The 23,288-nt window shown below is 41.8% G+C and overlaps 1 protein-coding gene across 7 annotated transcripts in view; it reads left to right on the top strand.

Moving 5' to 3' along the window:
• The first annotated feature begins 13,945 nt into the window (after positions 1–13,945).
• The window catches only part of ANO5 (anoctamin 5), a 60,518-nt gene continuing 51,175 nt past the window's right edge, over positions 13,946–23,288 (top strand). For 2 of the 7 annotated variants that reach the window (XM_059475416.1, XM_059475414.1), the window contains exon 1: positions 13,972–14,079. In XM_059475416.1, the coding sequence (XP_059331399.1) occupies positions 14,019–14,079 (61 nt within the window). In that variant the 5' untranslated portion in view covers positions 13,972–14,018. Of the gene's footprint in view, positions 14,080–23,288 lie in introns of all 7 variants that reach the window. The other 5 variants (XM_059475417.1, XM_059475415.1, XM_059475413.1 and 2 more) reach the window with 3 other exon arrangements.

Raw genomic sequence — 23,288 nt, 5'->3', positions numbered from 1 at the left:
AGTTAATTTAAAAGCAATGAAAATTATTTCTAACTTGTCATATCAGACCCTTACAGAAAAGCATCTCTATTCATTGTGTAATTCCTGTAATGCCTAAAGATCTTCTCAATTATATTTGTTTTCCAGTTGATTCTCCTCATCTAAGAAAGAAATGCATTGCTATCTAAAAATAAATGCTTCTGACAAGTTATTTTTCTCTTTTTCAATGCCATTACAACAGGAATAAAAAACCTTGAGCCATTAATTTCAGTGCCAATTTTGTCTGAAAATGGGCAAACTGAACATATTAGGATTAGGTCCATAGAATTTGCACCACCATTAGGTTCAAATGGATAAATATTTTTTTCCCTCTGAATGATATTGTCATACTTCCAAAGGGAACACATTGGGACCAAAGGATGACAGGATCAGCAACAGCCCACAGCAATCTGATGTGAAACTTTTTATGTAATCAAACTTTAAATTTCAAATTCTTGCAGAGACAGAGGTGCATTCCAAGGTGACATAAAGTGCTTCCTCCTCCCCAAGGGTAAATGCTGGACACCAGGAGACTGCTGTGACAGCACCCATCCCCTGAGCCATCAATCTCTGTTTCAGCAAGCAGGAAATCTAGTTTTGCTAGATGGAAAAGGGAGAATATGTGTCTGCTTTTCTGCCAAAAGAGCAGAAGGCCAGAAGCAGGAAAAACCCTTTGCTGAGACCATGCCCTCACCTCCTTCTTAAGGGAAAAGCACTGAAATTCCAAGAGGAAAATGCATTCTGAGCTGGCTGGGAAGAAAGTGATAAAAAACCAGAAGGGTAGGAGGGAAGGTCTGTTCAGGGAGGAATGGAAAGAAGGGTGATATCAGGATCCAGGGGAAGGGGAAGGGAGATGGAGGTGGGTTAGAAGAGCCAGGCAGCACCACGGGATAAAAAGAGAGAACAGATAAAAAAGAAGGCCCTGGGAAGTTGACTTACATGCCAGAGGAATTCTTGATTAAAAAAAGTTTGAGATATAAAACAGTGATATAAAACACTGTAGAAGATATGGTAGCAAACCTACATGAATCTTTACTGGGATTATAGATAATTTCACTCTATGTAGAAGTGTGAGACTATATTAGGAAATGAACAAAATAAAAGCTGTAAAGCATGAAGGAAAGTAGAGAGAGAACTTGTTTTTCTCAGATCATATTTTTACATACAGAGAGGAAAACATTTTCATTCTGAAATATTAAGAAAAACAATTTTTTAAAAAGTCTCAGTTAAAGGAAACTTTTGGATTAATACCTTGTTCTGTGGTCTGTCTTTTCTGTCCTTTTTCCTTGTTCCAACTACACTTTCAACATCTAAATGTGTATTTTAGATATATATGTCTAAAAGCCCTAGCTATTGAGCATGCCCATCACATATAAGAACCACTTCCTTGCCAGCTCTAGTATCTAAGTCTCGTTCAGGCTCTGTACTGGAAGATATTTAATTTAAGCCTCTTGCCATCAGAAGAAAAGTCTTCTTGTCACGTCAACAGCACAGCAGGACAGCTGGAAGGTAGGCTAGAAGTAAAGCTGCTGAAGACCAAGGCTGACCAGACCACATCAAAGCAGTGCCTTTTGAACTCACCAGAGTGAAAAGTTAGAAAGGAATTAGCAGGAGAACAGGTTAGGTTTTTATAACTGGGTGACATTAAATTGTACATGAGGTAGTTCAGGTTTTAGGATAAAAAAGTATAAAATAAGGTAGGAAAGAAAAACTAAGTTAAGGTCACTCTGACAGGAGTTAAATACATCACTATTAAGGACTGTAGCATTAAGGCAACTGTGATGCCCTTCCTGTTAATGGTTCCTGCTGGTTATTTTGCATTTTGAAACAGCCAGGGTCCTAGCCAAGGCATTTGTTTGGATTTGGCTCAGATACATGTACACCCTGCTAAACACCCAACTTATTTCCCTGGCAAAATGACAGCATCCTGAAATGTACCACTGGAAACAATTTGTTGCACAAAGCCAAGCTCACTTGGCCAAGTTCACAACATGTAATAAAATCGAGGACTTTCTCTGCACATTTTTCACACAACTCACCCCAGACCCTATTTCAGTCCTTGCCTGCTAGATAAGCAACTGCTGAGGTGTATAGTGTAAAAACCCAGAGCAATATTCCTGTTGTTAATAATTTTATCACTGAAACATGAATCGATAGGTTATCACTGGACTGTTTCAATCAAATTAATTACGAGTATTGACAAGGGGAACTGTTCTGGAAGAGTGGTTGATGACAATCCTATCACTGTCTGGGCCTGGCTTTTTTATTTGTTTTAAAACCAGCCAGTGTTAGGAATCCACACAGGTAAAGTTTCAAATCCAGCTGCTCACACAGCATGCAGTCATGGTCACTGCACTTGATTCAACATATTAACACAGTGAGGAACACAACTGTGTGTCAGGAGTTTCTTGTGAGAGAAAAGCAATAGAAAGAATTACAAATTCCCAAGCTCTAAAAACAATGAATGAAACTAACAAGAAAAAAATTAGTGGAAGAATACAAGAGACATGTGGAATGAGTTTCTCAAAATGTAAAAAAAGTGCCCATGAAGCAGCACAGGAGACTGACCATGCTTCAGGAAAGGACTGTAATAAAGTTGCTGCTCTTTGGAGGAGGAAGCTCTCTTGTATGGTTCAGTAAGACGTACCCCAGTAAAAGAACAGTAATAATCAATTCTCCACTACCTGATAAGACTGCTAAAAGGATCAGTGTTAAGAAAGATTGATTAAAGCACATGCTGCAACTGCTGTTAACCTGCAAACATATGCAGTTGCACTGTATTAGAGAATATGGGCCCCAATTTAGCAGCAAAGCAGGCTCCTGAAAATTAATACACAACAAAGATGATCAGATGTCTACAAAAGGTATTATAGCAGAAGAAGGAAAAAAATATTTTAAACATAGTTCTGGGGCATGCAGATAGAAAAACAATGATAACACAGACCATTATCATTTATTAAGGGCTGTAGTATGGAGATACTAAAACACAGTCAGAAATGTTTTTTTTTAAATAACAAGGATGTTTATAAATACAAGGTAAAAGAGAACTACTCTTCCTGTTTCAGCTTTCATTTGAGCCTGACAGGAAATGTGTTGGGAGGATATCAATTTTACAATCAGAAACAGAGGGATGAAGCTTAAGAATGTCATTACTTTGTGAAAGTACAAAGGAAATGAGGAAAAAAAGGCAAAATTAGGCAGGCCAAGGCACAGTTAGCTAATGAAGATGGTGCTTTGCTGGCTAGTGATTGATAACAGCAGCAATTACTGACAGTTCTAAAAAATGTCATTCCATTTTAATTCTCAATGTGTCAGACTCAGGAAAATTAAATCACATCAGAAGCCACAGACTTATTACTGAAAGGTCAACTTTTATGAAACTTTTCCTCAAAAGTTTTAGTGAAGAGATTAAATAAACCTACTCCATTAACTTGAGTCAGAAAAGTTTTAGGGGAACATCAGACAAAAATGGGCTAAGAACTATTGCACTAAGACACTAAGAGACACTAAGAGACATAAGGCTTTGCCTCTATTTCCAAAGATCACTTGGAAATCAAAATGTAAATGGCCTTGAATATTCATATAATTCAAGACTTTTATCAAAACACGCCAGATGTGCTTTAAACTGAAAATTGAAGTAGCATCATTTGCCTTAATTCATGTAGGAATGGTTCAGGAAAGCCAGGGTTACCCCTCCCATGTAATGTCACATTGACTCCTCTGATGCACCCTGTGGAACAGATGGGGCAGGGGGTGAGTGAATTCAGAGCCACAATCAGCCCACTGTACTGGCAAATCTCGATGCTGTAGCTTCTCCAGTAACCCACAGAATTGCATGGAGGAAAATATGATCACTGACTCCTTGTGCAACTGACTGGTTCTAAAAGCCCAGCCAAAAAGTGCTGTCTGTTTTATCCTAGCTCACTTCTTGATCCATGCACAGTTTCAAAGTGTGAAGCCCAGACTATGTCTCTGAGAAGCTGTATATGATTGTGCTGGAGAACAGTGAGAAAACTGAGGTTTGATTAAAAAAAAAAAAATTAAGGCTTGTCACCGTCATATTTTCTGAAAAATCCCTTTGCCCAGGACTTCTCTCCAGGGAAGCTGAGAAGCCTTGGAGAAAAAGGAAAACAGTAATTATCTCATTTGCTTCTCCTGTGTTTTGCTGCTTTGGAATGTGTTTGGAGATTGTTTATCAACATGTGAATTGTTTTGACTTAATGACCAATCACAGTCAGGCTGGTTTGACTCTGGAAAGAGTCATGAGTTTTCATTATTTTCTTTTAGCCTTCTGTAAGTATCCTCTCTCTATTCTTTAGTATAGTATTCTTTAATATAATATAGTATCATAAAATAATAAATTAGCCTTCTGAGAACATGGAGTCAGATTAATTTCCTCCCCTCGTTCTGGGGACCCCAAAAATACCACAAAGATTAGATTTAAAGTTGTAGACTGGGGCAAAAAACAACAGGAGCTCTTGAAAAATATTCCTACTAATGTACTTGCACTACATCAACAAAGCACAGTTTGTCTGCCAGATTACGCAAATACCACTTTGTCTCCTTTACAATACATTGGGCTATCAACAAGTACCTGTCTGCTCATCTTTTATGTTCAAAGATAAGGATAAGCCCAGTAATCTCAGGCATTTGACAGGTACACCAATACCAGTAATTTTAGCAGACTGACTTACCTGAAGATATAACTCAAAGGAAACCACCCAAAAGTACAGGATAAGTAATGAATTCAGCAATCAGGAAAAATCTTCAACAATTAACCCAGTAGGCCTCGAGGATGTCAAAATTTCAGAAATTATCCAGTTAATAACTACCATGGTACCTTTTGGCCTCTTTTCATATTTGAACTGGTGTGAAACAGTAGAACTTTTAAAATGAAAGAAACAAAAATTTACAAATGAGACTCTTCCTCATATATTACACAATTGAATGGATATCCAAGAGTTAGAAGGCCCAACTAGTTTGTCTTCTGCTAAACAATACAATTTACAATTCATGAAAAGAACTGTATTATGGACAGCAGCAATGACCTCAAGAAAAGAGATTTGAGTCCTACGAGAGATACATAGCTCCTGTAATGTATTCAGCCATCTGACAGCAAAGGAGAATTAAGACTCTGAGAGGCAGTCACTGAAAAAATGTTCAAATGGCAAATTGGCTCTACAGATACTACAGAATTACACACTGGCCTCTTGGTTTTCCTACCTGAAGTCAGAGGTAAACAGCAAAAAAAGAAATTTTACTGATGGCACTGGTAGGCCTCTTTGAAAGGAGATGAATCACCTTGCATTTTGAGGGCTTTTAGGTATTCCCCTGAAATTTTAAATTAACATTTTAATTTAATATTACATTTTTCTTATTTACTGCTTCTATTCTTTTTCACTCCATTCCTCACAGACTCTGCTTTTTTTCTGTTTCGAATCTGAACATATATTATTAGGTTATATTGATTTCATCCTACTATTCATACTCCTGATCTTAAAGTATTGATTTTTAGATTTTTTTTTTTTTTTTTTAAATTTTCCACCTCACTTTTCTCTCAGTGTTTCCTATTCTGTTTGAAGTGGCTGAGGGTGCCTGTGTGTTTAATGACTCCTGCTGCTCCAGGATGCTTATCATGTTTGCAGAGCTCTCCCAGCTGATCTGTATGGCCAGGCTGAGCTCTGAGCAGGATGGACAGGCCAGCTGGGGCAGCCCTGACAACTCTGCCCCTGGGAGGGAAATAAATGCTGCACTACTCAGACAGGGTCTGGGATAGGCTTCAGCTCTGGTCAGGAACTGGGGAAAGGCTGGGAACCATGCAGGCACTGTACCTCACACAGTTGTGTGCAGAAATTGCCAAAATGAGAGGGAAACTGAAGGGCTGCAGCAAGCAAGAGCTTCCACTGCCACCATGAAATTGTCTGAAAAATCCCTTCACCAGGATTTCTTCTCCTGGGAAGCCGGGAAGCTTCAGCTTCTCCCTGTTTTGCTGCTTTGGAATGTGATGTGGAGAATTGTTTATCCAGCATGTGAATTGTTTTAACTTAACCAATCCCACTCCAGCTGTGTCAGGACTCTGGTCAGTCACTAGTTTTTATTACTCATTCTTGTCTAGCCTTCTGTCTGTATCCTTTTCCTTTCTTTAGTATAGTTTTAGTATATAATTTTCTTTTAATATAATATAATATCATCCCATAATATAATAAATCAGCCTTCTGAGAACTTGGAGTCAAATTCTCATCTCTCACCTCATCCTGGGGACCCTCATATCACCCAACACTTTTTTATTAGAACGAGAAACAAGACCTGTATTGAGCAGTCCTGGATCAAGGCTGACATCATCCATCATCAGAATTAATTTACCTCCTGTGCTGCCTTCCTGCATATATCAGCATTTTGACATCCAGGGGGGCAGGCCAGCACAGGCAGACAGCAGCTCCTTAAAGCAGTGTTAGGAGATGGAATCAGGCAGTGTACAGCCCCAAGGCGCTGGGAAAACCTGTGTGTTGGTGTGTTTGGGTAGGGTGAGTCATTGCAGAAACACCTTAGTCACCTTCCTTTTGCTCTGTGACCATCCAACAGGCTTCCCTGAGTCACACAGCCCCACACACCTTCCTCTTGCTTGCTCTTAGAAATGCTATTTCTCTCCTTGCCTCTAATCTCCACAGAAAATGGCACTTTTTTTTTTTCCTGGCCCATCTATCTTCACTAATTTCTGATTAGAAGTGCTGCCTGTAAACCTATGACTAGATCACTCTGTGAGACAGAGGCTTTTTCAGCTTCATGTCTCTGCTTTTGCATGGGACTGATAGCAAAAGAAAGTCAAATTTGGAAAGTGCATGAGGTTTTAAACAATGAAAACCTTCAGCAAGGCATTGGAGCTTAACTGCAGAGTCTACTCAAGAAAGTGAGCTCAAAAGAGATATGTAGCTTGATAATTTGATATCCAAGAAGCCAACATGGAAAGGATACTTCCTTCTTTTATGTTGTTGATAGGAGTGCTATATATGTGCACTGCAATAAATGGAAGCTTTAAAGACCAAATATAGGTCCATCAAACATACAGAATTTAACAGTCATTTATAACAGCAATGTGAAATATGTTCTTAAAACTCATATAATAACTATTGCTATAACTATTGTCTCCTCATGGAGAATGTTAAAAATGCCAGAGAACAACAGGGTCACTCAACACTGTCCTTATGAATAGACAATCACTTGTACAATTATTTCTATTATTATCTCCAGGCTGCCAGCTACAGAAGTTGTGCTTGAATATTGCAAAAAGTAACTTACTAATATGCATACTGAAGGGTTTACCTTTTTCAAGACTTTTTTACCAAAAAGCTGATCTCTTGATATCATTTAATACACTTTGTAATAAAATATGTAATCAAGGACAATTTAAAATGGGCATTTGTGAGAGATGTATATGTCATTAAAAGCTGCGTACAAGAAATTGTGGTTGAAAAATTTACTTGTGACTACAGAATTTTGTGTGTATCTCTTATGTAACTGTGGGTTTTTCATTCTCTTTTACTTTTATGGAATCTTTATCATTCCGTTCTGCTTTACTGTCTAAGGTATTAATGCACTCTGAACTAAACTGATTTTGTTAATAATTTTGCTAGAGCTACTGAGCTCCCTGCATCCTTTCAATGCTCTAAATTTTACATGCCACTCAATAATCCTCTGTGTTAAAAAATACTGTAATCTGGCTTTATTCAAACTAGCTGTCAGGTTAGGATAATCAACTGACAACAGACAAAAAACCAAAATGAAGCACTGTGTGCCAGCATCCCTATTGTCACAGGAGAAAAGGCCGTCACCAGCAGAGGGCACTGAACCCTGAGAAACAAAACTGACTATAAAAGCACAAGCGAAATATTCCTGATTTCACCAGAACGACACGGGAATTTAGTAAGATGATGCAATTTCTTATCTTAACATTGCAATTTAAGAGCCAGAACCGATGGAGTGGCCTTCTCCCAGCCCCACCCTATTCGGTAATCTGTTCTGTGAGTGCACGTACGCCAGTGCACAACTCATCGCAGTTAAATACCGAAATCCATTTATGTTGTTTAGGAGCATTTAGCAAAACCAATGGAACTACGTCCATGGCAACACGATGAGAGCGAAGTATCAAACCTCACACTTGATACTTTTTACTGGGCTGATTTTGTACATATTCAACCATCCTTAAGGATCTCTCTACCAGCAACAAAGTGATTCATTCTCTTGACTCCCCACAACACATCAAAGCAATTTTTTTCTTGTAGGGTTGGGGATTTTTTTGCTTGTTTTGGCTTTTTTGGTTTGTTTTGTTGCTTGTTTATCGCAGACATATTTTCTGAAAAATCCTTTCCTTAGGATTTTTCCTCCTGAGAAGCTGAGAGGCCTCAGGAACAAAACAAAATGTAAACAATGGTTATCTGCTGCTGTGGAATGCAACAGGTGCACCTGGGATTGGCCCATGTGGTTGTTTCTAATTAATGGCCAATCACAGTCAGCTGGCTTGGACAGAGAGTCTGAGCCACAAACTTTGTTATCATTCTTTCTTTTTCTATTCTTAGCCAGCCTTCTGATGAAATCCTTTCTTCTATTCTTTTAGTATAGTTTTAATATAATATATATCATAAAATAATAAATCAGCCTTCTGAAACATGGAGTCAGATCCTCGTCTCTTCCCTCATCCTCAGACCCCTGTGAGCACGGGCACACTTGTTTATTTGGGAGTTTGGGGTTTGTTTGTTTGGGGGTTTGGGGTGTTTTTCGTTTGTTTTGCTATGTTTTGGGGTTTTTGGGGGTTTTGGGGAGTTGGTTTGTTTTTGATTTTTGGGGTTTGGTTTTTTGGGAGAGTTGTGGGGTTTTTTTGGGAGGGTTGTTTGGTTTTGCCGGTTTTTGTTGTTGCGGGGTTTTTTGAGCAGTGTGGGGGGGTTCAGGGTGATGGGGGTTTTGGGGTGTGGAGGGTGAGATGTTTTCTTTGAACCAGTGCTTTAAGAAGGCTCTGATGGCAGCTGTAAACCGGGCAATCCAGTTAAGGCAGTTGTGAAAAATGCATGTATTTTATGATTGGGTTTTTGCAAATACTGAAATGAATATTATATGTGTTGTGTTAGAAAGTTATGCTGTATTAATTCTCTTAAGTAGTGTGTTAAATATAGTTTTACGTTATAAAAATTGTTAAAATAGAAACTATGCTATGTAAGACGCTTTGTTTAAAAGAAAGGAGTTGCAGCGAGACAGCAGCCACAGGACACCTGAATCTTTCAGAAAAAAGGAATTTATTGCTTTCTTATCAGAAGAAACAAGCTTCTTCCCGCCTCGAAGACGCTGTTAAGATTTGGAGGAAGAAGCTGACACTGCCCAGACAGAATCCTGTGTTTGAATGGAATTTATGCATCATGCATGAGGTGTATGAATATGCAACAGGCTGTTGCTTTTAAGGGTTAATCCTCTGTTAATGTGTGTCCTTTTTCGGGCTCGTGCTGCCCAGAAAGAGGTACCCAGACGTCCGCAACTCTTTGTTTTTATTGTCTCATATTGTCCTAATTGAGTTTATCCAGATTGTCATTACTCCCGTTGTGTTACTATTCTTTTTAACCATTTTATTACCATTAAACTTTTAAAAAATTTACAAACAAGTGACTGGCGTTTTTCACAGGAGTGTAACTGCGGGATTCCAGAACCAGGACGTGTGTCCGTTCCCAAGGGGGTCCCGGCTGGGCTCAGATCTCCCGATCCGCCCGGGCACGGAGCGAGCGCTGCCCCGGAGCCACGCCCGGGCTTTCCTTCCCCCGGGGACACCGCAAACCCGGCCCTGGGTTTCACTTCTGCCATCGTCCGGGTGTGTAACTCCGGCCAAGGAAAACAGCTTCTGTAAAGGCATCTGCTTGTTTAGACGCTGAAGGTGTTTATGGCTGGCTGCGTTCTGCGACTCCAGCTGATTGGAAAGGGATGACGTAGGGAAAAAATGCCGTGACTAATGATGAACTTTCTGCATACTTAGTGAAGTTTTTACTTCCCTTGAGCAGCGTTGGCACTCTGCCGCGTCTCACCACAGCTCTTTGTGACACTCCCTTTCCGTTTCCTGATGGATTTAGGGCGGTGCAGTAGCAGGCAGAAAGAATCAGCTGTCTTTCGATACACGAATTAACATGCCCATCAGCAAGCCTTGCTGTGTTTCTCTGTTCACAAATTAACGTCCCCATCAGCAAGCCTTGCTGTGCTTCTCCACACCCAAATTCAGTGCCCATCAGCAAGCCTTGCTGTGCTTCTCAATACACGAATTCAGATGTCCATGTCCATCAGCAAGCCTTGCTGTGCTTCTCCATACACAAACTCACATGGCCATCAGCAAGCCTTGCTGTGCTTCTCCATACACAAACTCACTGCCCATCAGCAAGCCTTGCTGTGCTTCTCCATACACAAATTCACTGCCCATCAGCAAGCCTTGCTGTGCTTCTCCATACACAAATTCACTGCCCATCAGCAAGCCTTGCTGTGTCTCTCCATACACAAATTCACTGCCCATCAGCAAGCCTTGCTGTGCTTCTCCATACACAAATTCACTGCCCATCAGCAAGCCTTGCTGTGTCTCTCCATACACAATTTCACTGCCCATCAGCAAGCCTTGCTGCGTTTTCCATACACAATTTCACTGCCCATCAGCAAGCCTTGCTGTGTTTCTGAGCCCCTCACCGTGCTGTTCAAGCTGCTGGATTTCCCTGGGGAGCTGTGTGGAATGGGAAACAAGAGTCAGATCTCAAACAGCCACTGAGTGATGTGCAGGAAGGGTTTGCGGAGCACAGGCTTGTGAAAAACGCCAATCACTTTTTGGTTTTTTTTTAATTTTAAAAGTTTAATAGTAACAAAATGGTTATAAAAATAGTAATATAATTAGAGTAATATAATTACGGACACTCCGGGTACCTTTTCTGGGCAGCACGAGCCCGAAAAAGGCCCCACGTTAACAGAGGATTAACCCTTAACAGCAACAGCCTGTTGCATGTTCATACATCTCATACATGATGCATAAATTCCATTCAAACACAGGAATCTGTCTGGGCAGTTTCAGTTTCTTCCTCTGAATCCGCACAGCGTCTTCAGAACTGAGTGAGGCAGGAAGAGGTTCATTTCTTCTGATAGTGGAGCAATAAATTCTCTTTCTCTGAAAGAAGTAGGTGTCCTGTGGCTGCTACCTAGCTGCAACTTCTTTCTTGTAAAAAAGTATCTTACATAGCATAGTTTCTATTTTAACATTGTTATAACCTAAAACTATATTTAACACACTACTTAAGAAAATTAATACAGCATCACTTTCTAACATAACACATATAATATTAATATTTCTAACATATAACATACAATATTCATTTCAATATTTGAAAAATATGTACCTGGCTATTGTATTAATATTTTAGGAATAAAATTGTGTGGTTTGCCATCTCTTCCTTTATTTTGGCCTTGCCTGTTGCTTGCAGTGATTTGTGGAGCTGAAAGCCCCCCAAAACCCCAAACCAATAACATGATTATTTGGTTTAATAGGTTGACGTAAGTCATGCATCACCTTATCAGCATTCCTTATTCAGACTGATATCTCCTGGAAGGTGGGAGGGAAAAAACATGTGTGCCCTTGGAAGGGTGGGCAAACTGTGAAGCCACCGAGTCAGACAGTGGCTGGTTCAGCTCTGAATGTGCAAGGAAATTCAGTGCTGGGTATTGCACAGACCTCCTGTGTGCCTCCACAGATTCCTCATTCTGCGAGGAGCATCCTCCTGTCCCATCCCTACCACAAATTACCCTTTGTGTAATTTGCACAAAGTCAGCGCTGAATACACTATCAGCCTGTGCAATTACAAGGGTCACTGAAATCTTCTTTGGCATTCTGGCTGAGGCACTCACACGGCTTTAGGACGGCTGGTTTGCTGCTGGGTGGAGCTGGGAACAGCCAGCGTGCAATTAGGAGCAAAACTGAGCAATGACCATGGCACTTCTTGCTGTTTATGGCTCTTGTTGAACAGCAACTATAATTGCACATTCTGTGGGTACAAATGCATTTATCCAAGAATTGTAGTGCTAGGAGGAAATTAAAGGCTTGGAAGTGCAGCTCTGAGACAGAGCCTTGTGATCTGGTGCACTGTATGCAGTCCCAGGCTGTTTCAGGGCACCCTTTGGTGCACCAAGCCCATCCTCTGTGTTCCCACCATCCTGCATTGGGACATTGAAACCCTGACTAAACATCTTAGGCTTTGGAGAGCAACCAGACACATTTTTAGGTCTTGCTCCTGGCTAAAAATATACTCCTTGAAGCAGTCATGTTGCACAAATAAAGGCTTAGTACTGTGTGCAGATCTGAAAACAAGCCCAGCAACTCAACTGACTGACTTGATTAACTTTTTATTAAGAATTCCATTAATTCTTATCGGTCATGAAAGTGCCGTTGTGTTACAGTTGCCTAAGTAGCAAAACTCCCTGTCAGTTTCGTGTGCAAAACGGTTACTAGGTAGTAGAAGATGAATATACAAAAAGTTCATTTGAAAGAAGACCTGAGCTTATATTAATGAACAACAAAAGTATTAAATATATATACTGAACCAAGACTGTTGGAAACTGTCTCAGATGATTGAAGGAAGCAATAAGAAGCTGGGGCTGTTAGACATGGCAATGGTAGCAGCTCCAGGAGCAGGGACAGCAGCTGTGAATGGAGCCTCATAAGAGTTAAATTTCTTCATTGCAGCTTTTATGGGTGTGAAAAACGCCAATCACTTGTTTTTAAAATTTTAGAAGTTTAATAGTAATCAAATGGTTATACAAATAGCAATATAATTAGAGTAATAAAATTTGAACAATTGGGATTAGGACAATACGAGACAATAAGAGCAAAGAGTTATGGACAGTCTGGGTGCCTCTTTCTGGGCAGCATAAACCTGAAAAAGGCCCCACGTTAACAGAGGATTAACCCTTAAAAGCAATGCCTGTTGCATATTCATACATCTCATACATGATGCATAAATTCCATTCCAACACAGGATTCTGTCTGGGCAGTGTCAGCTTCTTCCTCTGAACCCTGATGGCATGTTCAGGGCTGAGCAAGGTGGGAAGAATTTCGCTTCTCTTCATAATGGGGCAATAAATTCTCTTTCTCTGAAAGATTCAGGTGTCCTGTGGCTGCTATCTCGCTGCGAGTTCTTTCTTTAGAAAAAGTATCTTACATAGCATAGTTTCTATTTTAACATTATGTTATAACCTAAAACTACATTTAACACACTACTTAAGAAAATTATTACAGCACAACTTTCTAACACAACACACACAACATTCCTTTCAATATCTGCGGGGAGCCAATCATAAAATTCGCATTTTTCACATGGGTCTAAGTTTTGCCTTTGTGACAAGAACAGCTATGCTAACAGAGGGCTGCTTTCGATACCGCCGAGCAAGGAACGCAAGGCGCGTTCTGCCCCTGCGGGTGCACAAGGAGCTTGGGAGGGGACACAGCCGAACACACATCACACATACCATGGACTCCGCTGCCGAATTGCCGGGGCTGTCCCGTACAGGCCAGGAGAGCCCTCGCACCGCAATTCCGGGGGGCACGGCCCCGCTGGGTGGCGGCGGCTGCGGTGGCTGCGGTGGCACCCCGGCCCCACTCGGCCCGGCCCGGCCCCGCCCCTCTCCGTGGCGGATCCCGCGGCTCCCCCGGCCCCGGCCCGGCCCGGCCCCTCTCGGTGGCGGATCCCCCGGCCCCTCTCGGTGGCGGCTCCCCCGGCCCCGCCCGGCCCCTCTCGGTGGCGGCTCCCCCGGCCCCGGCCGGCCCCTCTCGGTAGCGGCTCCTCCAGCCCCGGCCCGGCCCCTCTCGGTGGCGATTCCCCCGGCCCGGGCCGGCCCCGCTCCGCCCCGCGGGCAGTGCGCATGCATAAGGCGGCCCCGCCGCCCTGAGTCACCGCTCGCCTCCGCGGCCGCTCCCCGGCGGCAGCAGCAGCGGAAAGGCGGCCACCATGAACCGCTTGGGGAAGAAAGCCAACGAGACCCTCATCGAGATGGCTCTGTCGGCCGACGGTAGGAGAGGGCGAGGAGGGGGGATCGTGGTTCTGTTCCGCCCTTGCCCCCCGGGGAACCGGGAGCGGAGGCGAGCGTGGTTTGCGGGTCTGGGGGGCTCTGGTTCCTGCCCGGGGTCTGCAGGCTGGCGTCTGTGAGACGGGGCTGGTCCCGGGTGAATCCTCACTTCTCCCGCATCGAGCGTTTAGTCCTTCGGCTTCCGCTTGAGAAGAACAAAACCGCTTCTCCGTGAGCACGATCCAACCATGATTCGATCTTTACAATCCTCAAATAAATCTTGAAAATGGAGGTTCTCGTATCAGCACCCTGCCAAGAACAAAAAAACCACGAGGATCCGCTTGATTTTTATCCTAAAAGACACAGCAGATACAAAGGTCCCTCTGCCGGACAGCAAACTTTGAGCCTCCCCCGGCTGGGATGGGCGCTGGCCCCGGGGAGCTGAGGCTGCCCTTGCGAGGGGCTCCGAGCGGACCCTACCTCAGCTGGGAAGGTGAAGATGTGACCAATCTTCTTCCCTTCTTCCCCTCGTCCCTTCTTCCCCGCTTCCCCTCGCCCCATCCCGGATGCTCTGACACACCGAACCTCCGGACAGACCCTGGGGCAGGGCATGTGCAGCCAGTGGATTTGTGTCAGGATCTTACTTTTTCGCTGTGGCCATGTTACAGTTTCCACTCCGTGTCATTACTTATAATAAGTGTGGTCAAGTTAATATTTTGTGAAATAACATGATGCAAGTGTGTGTTTATCAGCACCTCGCCTGGCAACGTGCATCAACAGTAAGAAGTAAGAGAGCGTGTTGATATTTTCAGAATGAGACTGTATAGCTTTTTTTTTTTTTAAAAAAAAGGAAAATGCTGACCTATAAAAATTACTTTTTTGGGAATAATGCTTTGCCATCAGTCCTAGAAGTGAAAGTCTTAAAGCAGGAAAGAACCGCTGAGTCTCCCTGTGTTGGCTTCTCGGGATATCTGTTCTACTGCGCTGTCTCTTTTAGAAAAACATATATAGTGCCACTTTAAACACCTCAAGCACTAGGAGCAAATCGTGATTTTCAAAATACTTGGCAGTCTTGTTTCAGAGAGGTATGATGGCAATACTGACTGTAAAGTTATCCCAAAGCAGCTCATTGTAGTGACAGCAAGGAGAGGGGTGCACTGCCGCGACACAGTTGTCTGCAGCAAGTGTCAGACGAAGGTTTGCCCTCTCTGGAAGGGCTGCTGGAGCTGGCAACTCCTCAGGAACCCGAGCAGATGGATATTACAGCCTCCTGGCCAGCAACCCTGTTCCAGAGGGGATGAGAGACCTGAGTCATTGCCCATGCCTGTGCCTGGGAGCCATGAGAAATGCTGGGGCTGAGCTGCTCTCTCCATGGGTTATTCTCCTGCAGTACTTGGAGACTAAAAAACATTTACAGAACACACAAAATATTCCTATTTAGGGAATGGTTCTGTGAAGTCAGATTTGTAAACTTCATTCCACATTATTCAGTTGTCCCATGAGCCTGGGATTTTTATAGTCATAAATAGTGAATATAAGGAGATTTGAGGGGTTTCAGTGTTCAAGGATGGTTAAGAAGGATTTGCCATAGAGTAGCACATAACTTTCCGTACAAAATCATACTCTAATTCAGTTCAGTTTTGTTAATTAACCACTTTTCTTAAGCAGAAGCCAATTGAATATGGAGTGAAGTGAGTAGGCTTTTTAAAAGTTACGTTAATTTGTTGCCCAAAAGTCTCTCGAGGTTGAAAAACCCCCAGAAAATTCCTTAAATGATTGTTTAGAAAAGTTAACAGTGTACAAAATGCTGCCAGCAGGACTTCTTATAGATAGATCTAAACATATGCTCTGTGCCTTTTAGGAAAAGCCTCTTAAGGCTCTGGATGTCTGATGTGTACAGGCAGGGCCTGTGTAAGTCAAAAGGAGCAAGGCAGGACAGAAAACATCTGCTACTTATTTTCTTTAAAGACATGTTTGTATTTGGATAGTATGTGTGTATTTCATTCTGGTTTACTACTGCTTTTTATTAAACTTGAATGTTGGGGAGCAGGTTATGGGGTGCAAAACTCTACCAGCAACAGAAAGGCTCTAAACAGGCATGTTAAACTATGTGCCAAAACTTCTACCTTGAAGGAGGGTTCCTGGCTTCCTGCTGAATTACATCTGTGTGAGGTAAAAAATTCCATTTCTGTGTGTGGGATTTTGCTTTCTGTTGGAAGGTGTGTGTCATTTACCCCAAACATGAAAGTCCAAGCAAACTGAAATTGCCAAACTGGAATGTAACTTTCAGAGGAAGAGGACTGCAGTATGTTGCTAGGATTGTTTGTGTCTGCGATCACTTTCAGTAGCTTTTTTTCCCTCAGCATGTAAATGCTGCAGTGGCTGTGTTGTGGGATATATCCCAAGCCTGCCAGTTTGCTGAAAGCTTGCTGTTGGCTCCATGCCATGATTTGAAGTATGCTGCCTTTATACACATGGCTCCTCTTCCAGAGCTTCCAGGGGCCTGCTTTGTGCTCAGAACTCTCCCAGTGATCTTAATTCAAATGCTTGCTTAGGTTGCGTGTCATCTTGCTTGTTTCCCTCCCAGAAAGGTGCAAAAACATGGGTGAAAGCCAGCAGTGCTTGTGCCACAGCAGTGCTTGTACCAGTGTGTTGGCACCTTGCATCACCTCAGCATTCAGGGCTGTTGCTTTCTCGGCTGTTTAGGTGGCCTGGAAAGGCCCAGGGATGGCCTTGAAGAGCCCGGCGCTTCAAAGGACGAGGAGAGACTTCTGATCTTGTCTCGGTGTTTATTAATTGTTTATCTAAAAGATTTTCTTTCAGCCTGACAGAGGTCTGCACAGCAAGTCAGCCATGGGCACACTGCAAGCCCCCGGGGCGGTCACTTATCTTTATACCTGAAGTTACGTGTACAATATTTATCATTTCTCCCCAATACCTTCTACCCTTATTAACCGGTGCACCTTTAGTAATAACCAATCCCAAAGTGCCACCATCACCACAGAAGATGGAGGCCAAGAAGAAGAAGAAGAAGAACAGGACACACCCCAATTCCTCCATCTTACTTCTTTAGACCCCCCAGTACAGAAATCCTAAACCCTGTGTTTTACACTCTAATTAACTTATCCCTTCACCATTCACCCAGTGAAACCTTCCCAGTCCTCATACAGGTGTCGTCCCCTGTGTCGGATCAAAGTCCAGCCACCAGACACTTCTGGCAACATTCCAGGACTCCCGAGCCCCCCAAGGGTGGTCTCGGCCACTCTGCACCTCCATCCTGAGGTGCTGAGATCCCACACAGGGCCAAATCCTGCTGTTATTTAATCAAATGATACAGAGCTTATTTGATCAGAATTGATATCATAACATAAAATGCAGGCCTCTGTTCAAAACTGCATCTGTCTCTAATTACTGTCAGGGTGAATGTAGTAATTTCTGATCTATTTGTGGAAACGTTGAGTGGGATATCATATTCCCACAGGACTGAACCAAAGGGTTTGTTAAGAGGGAACCGTTTCATAGTTTATTCCTAGGTAATGAAATAAAAGCTGCAAGAAATTTAGACATAGTTCATAATATAAAAGGCAGGGGAGAAAATAGTCTCGTGGCCCAAGCAGTATTTGGTTTCTGAGTGGAATTTTTTACTGGCTGCCATGCGTCACTGCAGGGGCACAGTGTAAATAGAGGTTGGCTATTGAAGTTAAACCTCTTTGTAAGTGAAAACTCCTGTTTGTAGTAGGAAAACCTGCTGTTGGGAACCCATCCCAACAACTTGTCATATCACTCTATAGCTGTGGTGCTTTTAGTGGGAAAATGAAAATGTCAAGCCCATTCCACTGCAGCTGTTAAATAGGGATTTTTCTCTAAAGATTGTCAGTTTAAAAAAAAATTGCTCTTGGAGAGCATTTTCATTTTAGGTGAGCACCCTGCATTTGACGTTAAACTCACTGTCTGCAGTTCAGTGAGTAGCAAAGGGAGGATTAAGTACCCTGCATGCCATTTAAATCCAGTAGCAATTATGTGGGATATTCAGGCCACATTTTGGGAAGCTGGGAAATAAAGGTAGATTCATAGAATCATTAAAGTTGAAAAAGACCTCTAAGATCCCTCAGGTGCTGAACTGAGTGATGGTCCTGCCATCACAGGTGAAAGCATTTATTTGTTTGTAACAAGGGGCCTACAATTTCACCTTCTCGCTCAGAATATCAAAGAAAATGCTCTGCAGCTGTCTCTCCCTTACAATAGTTCCTGGAGGAATGATTTGGCTCAGGGGTGGGGCAGAGATTTTGGATTGTGAATGCCAAATAAACAGCAAGAAAGCCACCAACATCTCTTGTGGTGTAAGGCAGAGTGATGTTCTCTCATTTCAGTGATTCCCTCTCCATCAGTTTGCTGCTAAAGGCATTGCCTGGTGCGCTGTGCTGTTCTGAGGTGTTCCCTACAGAAATGAACGGATAGCTGTATTATAAAGTGGAAGTACACTTCAACCTTTATGTACAAAGACTTAGTAATTGCTGTCATACAAGGAGACACCAGGATAAGATAAAAGGGCATTGAAGAAAATGTCCTTCAAAATTGTGCTTGAGAGCTGTTGGCATATAATTTGTAAGAAAAACCCCAAACAGAAGAACAAACAAAACCACCAGGAAAAGAAATACCATGTGTTCATATTTTGTATCTTTAAACCAATGAGTTGCATATGCACGTGGAGGAGACAAACTCATCTAACATAAGCATGTTATCAGGAAGGTATAGGTAATGTGGAAATGTGATCAGATGTTAAGAGGTGAGGTAATAATGCAGTCAACTTTTGCACTGGTTTTTATTGTGATCTGAGGATTGAGCCAAAGAGCAGTGTAATTACCAAGATGTATTTTCTTATCTAGCAGTAATTTTATTATATTTGGTGATAGCTTTCCACGTTTGTGTATAAATGCAGAAAGGGATGTGTTGTATTGCTAGGGCTAATTCTTGCAATTATAGCATAGTTATGGAGGGATTTACAGTTATTTGTTGGTGCTAAAGCTGAATAACTTGTCAGAAATAATTATAGATTAAAGTTTGTGTGTAGTTACACACTGTGTACCGTTGTGTTTTTTGTTGTAACAACCATAACATTTTATGTTAGATTAAACACTGTGTGGGGGAGGAGCTGAGCCCATTGGGATTTGTTTACTTGGATTTTATATGGAAAAACATATGGATTTTTATTTGGAAGAACATATCTATATTACTATATAGGTAAATGTTTTTCATTGAAACCTGAAGCTGTTAAAGCTGTGGTGTTCATGCCTTTGTTCCCCAGTGAGGACCAGTAGACATGGTGAAATTCCAAACACGTTTTTTTAGGAAGTGAACATATCTTTGCATGAAGGGCAGTCTTCTAACTGGAAATCCCAAGGAAATCTCGTCTTCTTACTAGGCTCAAAAGGGTAAATATGAAATTTGAGGCCTTTGGCAAGATAGCAGTACCCCAGCAAACCATGTGGGTGGGACCCATGATGCAGATGGTCGTCCTTTCATATGCTGTTCTGGCCCTAAATTAGAAAGGGCCCTGTGGTTTTGTTATTCAAAGGAGTTGTCTGGACTGTTGGGTAGGAAATCAGAAAGTCTGTGTTTGCACCATTTATAGTGTGCTAGAAATATACCATGCCAGCAAGTAATGGCTAGCAGGTGTGGATTTCAGGCCACTTGGTTCTTCAAAGCACTTTGCCTACCTCAGTTCTGTTAATTGACTAGTGCTTACATAAAATAAGTTTAGGCAATGGAAGCCATGGCCTATTGCCCTGATCATTTTCTTGATTGATAGGAACAGTTTCTCTTTGGGATGAGTATAGGAATTCCAAAGATGTTCCATCATTTTTAGAGTAATTTGGACAAAAATGCCAAGTCTTGTGATTCTTGTAAATCTTGCAAATCTTGCATTTGTTTATAAAACATCTTCCTATACTGGTATATTTTTATGTTGTGTAATGTGAGAAAATTAAATACTTGGTGAATGTAAATTTCTGGCGTTCTTCTTTTCTCTTTGCTGGGCTGATTTATGTCCAGAGCTATTTCAGGGACGCCGCTTGTAAGGTTTTCTGTGTTTTTTTGCTGTTTAGGTGGCCTGGAAAGGCCCAGGGATGGCCTTGGAGAGCCGACGCTTCAAAGAACGAGGAGAGACTTCTGATCTTGTCTCGGTCTCGGTGTTTATTAATTGTTTATCTAAAAGATTTTCTTTCAGCCCGACAGAGGTCTGCACAGCAAGTCAGCCATGGGCACACTCCCCAAGCCCCCGGGCGGTCACTTATCTTTATACCCTAAGTTACGTGTACAATATTTATCATTTTACTCCAATACCTTCTACTCTTATTAACCGGTGCACTTTTAGTAATGACCAATCCCAAAGTGCCACCACCACCACAGAAGATGGAGGCCAAGAAGAAGAAGAAGAAGGACAGGACACGCCCCAATTCCTCCATCTTACTTCTTTAGACCCCCCTGTACCAAAATCCTAAACCCTGTGTTCTACACTTTAACTAACTTATCCCTTCACCATTCACCCAGTGAATTCCTCCCAGCCCTCATACAGGTCTCATCTCCTGTGTAGGATCAAAATCCTGCCACCAGACACTTCTGGCAACATTCCAGGATTCCCGAGCCCCCCAAGGGTGGTCTCGGCCTCTCTGCACCTCCATCCTGAGGTGCTGAGATCCCACAGGTGAATACAGTAGCAAAATTTACAATGCATTTCATTGGAAGCATAACCGGCAAAGTACTGAGTGAAGTAGAGCTTGAAGAACCAGAAGGAACAAAAACTTGCCATTTAAATTGGCCATCTGAAATTAAATGTCTGGATAACATGAAATTGAGGAATACCACCAGAGGACGGTAAATTTGAGGTGATTTTTTAAAACAATATATTGCTATATTTGCATCATTAGTTTCCTAGCTTATGCATCCCTTTTCATTTACATCATCTGTAGAAGATCTCTCATGCAAGGGTAGGAATGCAATGTGTGTGCACAGAATGAATAGTTCGTTGGGCCCTCCAGTACTCTGGGGCACTTGTGTATATTGCAAACGTGGAAAGAAGTTGGAGACTGTTGCCTAAGGGTTTGCATCAGTGATTTCAGTGGAGGTTGGAGAAATGCGTCAGTAAATGATGCTGAGAGGTGTTCAGTTTAAAAATACCTGGCTTTATCCAACTATTGCCCGTCTAGGCTTTCTTTTTTAACTGCATTTGAACCTATTAATCAGTTTATGTGTGTCATCCTGCAGAGCAATGGTACCTAGGTGGTCTGAATGCTCACAGCATCCTTTCAGTCTTGCCTGTGCTGGTACATAAAATAATGATGGTTGTTACCTGAATTGCATTAAAATGCCATTTAAATTCTCTGTTACAACGCTGTGTTTGTGGGTTTTTTTGCTAAAAACAGATTTGCACAACTTCTCCTTTTGTTTAATGTATTCCCTTTTTTGCTATCCCAGTGGCTTGTAATCAAAAGAGGAGGTGGTTTTGTGGTTCAGTAAAAGGGAGGCAGCTGAAGGTAAACGTCCCATTTTGATGTAAAATACCCAGTTACTATACTGGAGATTAGGACTAGGACTACTTGTCTTTTCCAAATGCTAAATGAGATTTTCTTACTGTTAGGAACTGTATTTATGCCTATGTAAAACAGTTATTTTTCTTTTACTTCTGATGTGTTGATAAATACCTGTTCTCTGGAAGTACTTGTTTAATAATAAAATACATGAAGAAAATTAATATGTCAGTGAAGCAGCCTATACTTGAATGCAATCTTCTTCTTTTTAAGGGACTAATAAGATTCTTTCAAATATTCCCAATTGGTTTTCTTGGATCCACTGAGAATGTTTTCATTGTTAAATAGTTTTAAATTTTTAGGAGCATCTCTGTGTGCCTGAATCACCGCATCACTTTAGGATTGAGCCTTTGGCTCAGCAGCACAGTTCCTACTCTTCAGACAATAGCAGCTGGAGTAATAACCTCATCTTGCTTTTTTACAAGACAGCTGGGTGGGATTCCAGTTCCCAGTGCAGCTCCATTCAGCTCTGCAGGATGTGATCAGTGTGTGCATCATTTAGTTGATAAGTCATTGTAGAGCTGCTTTCCTTCGATCTGGAATCACTTGCAATAGTCATTATGGTGCTTAATGGAGGCATTGACTCATTTCTCTTTCCTCTTGGCCAGGCCCAGTCATCAGATGATGTCAGGGGGTTTATTAAGATGGTAACTTCAAGACATCTAGGAATAATGTTTTCTTTCATAGCATGTTAAAGAGGAATATTGGGAGTTTTCTTCATAGTACATAGTGGCTACTTCATAACAACCACAGTGTAAGTTTCAGGATTTGTTAGGGTTGGTTTATTTGTTTGTTTTCATTTTACCTGGACCATCAACATTTTGCTCTAGGGATAGGCAAGTGTATAGACTAATATGCCAATGTGCCAGACAGATGTAGAACAGTGTCAGTGGTCTGAAAGCTCCTTGCTTGGTTTTGTTGGCTGAAAAGGATGCTGTTATTGTGTCTAAGAAAATTGTGGAAATAATTGAAAGCAGAATTTTGGAAACAATATTGAAATAGAAGAATCAATAGTAATAGTCTCTTACTGCTCCTAACAATGCAGTTTATCAACACCCCCATGAGAATCCTGTCTGTGGCTTTTTCTTTGGAGTAGCTCTATCACAGATCTTAGGTGTGCAAATACAGATGATTTCCTAGTTTTAGTAGTAAAACAAATTTTGATCCCTAAAAATGTCTCTTCATCTGCCACCTGATTTTGGAAGCACTGTGAACAAATTTGAAGTATTGTAGAATTTCTGATTGTTCAATTACACAAGAAGCTGTTTTCTATGCTTGTTACAGGAATCCTAAGATTATAGTAGTGAAAGTACCTGTGTTGTGAGTAAACTATTTATATTTTAAGAGATGAAATCAATCTTGATTATATTCTTCAATACTGAATGTTAATTTGTGTTGTGGGCTGCTGTTGTTCTCATCATTCAGATCTGTAATTGAAGTAGAAATGGTCTGTAATTCTTTACCAAAAGTTTCTAAGTAGGTTGCCCTGTGGTTGGGTGTAGTTTGGGACAGCATATGTTGCCTTTTACTGCAGAATTATAGGCCATATGAAGGCTGCTTATTTACAGTAACATGCACACTGCCAAGGCACATTTGTTTAAAGGGTTACATGTAATAGTTGTGTGG

Source organism: Ammospiza nelsoni, chromosome 6, assembly GCF_027579445.1.
Source record: "Ammospiza nelsoni isolate bAmmNel1 chromosome 6, bAmmNel1.pri, whole genome shotgun sequence".
In the NCBI taxonomy this organism is placed as follows: domain Eukaryota; kingdom Metazoa; phylum Chordata; class Aves; order Passeriformes; family Passerellidae; genus Ammospiza; species Ammospiza nelsoni.
This window is presented reverse-complemented; position numbering and strand designations above follow the sequence as displayed.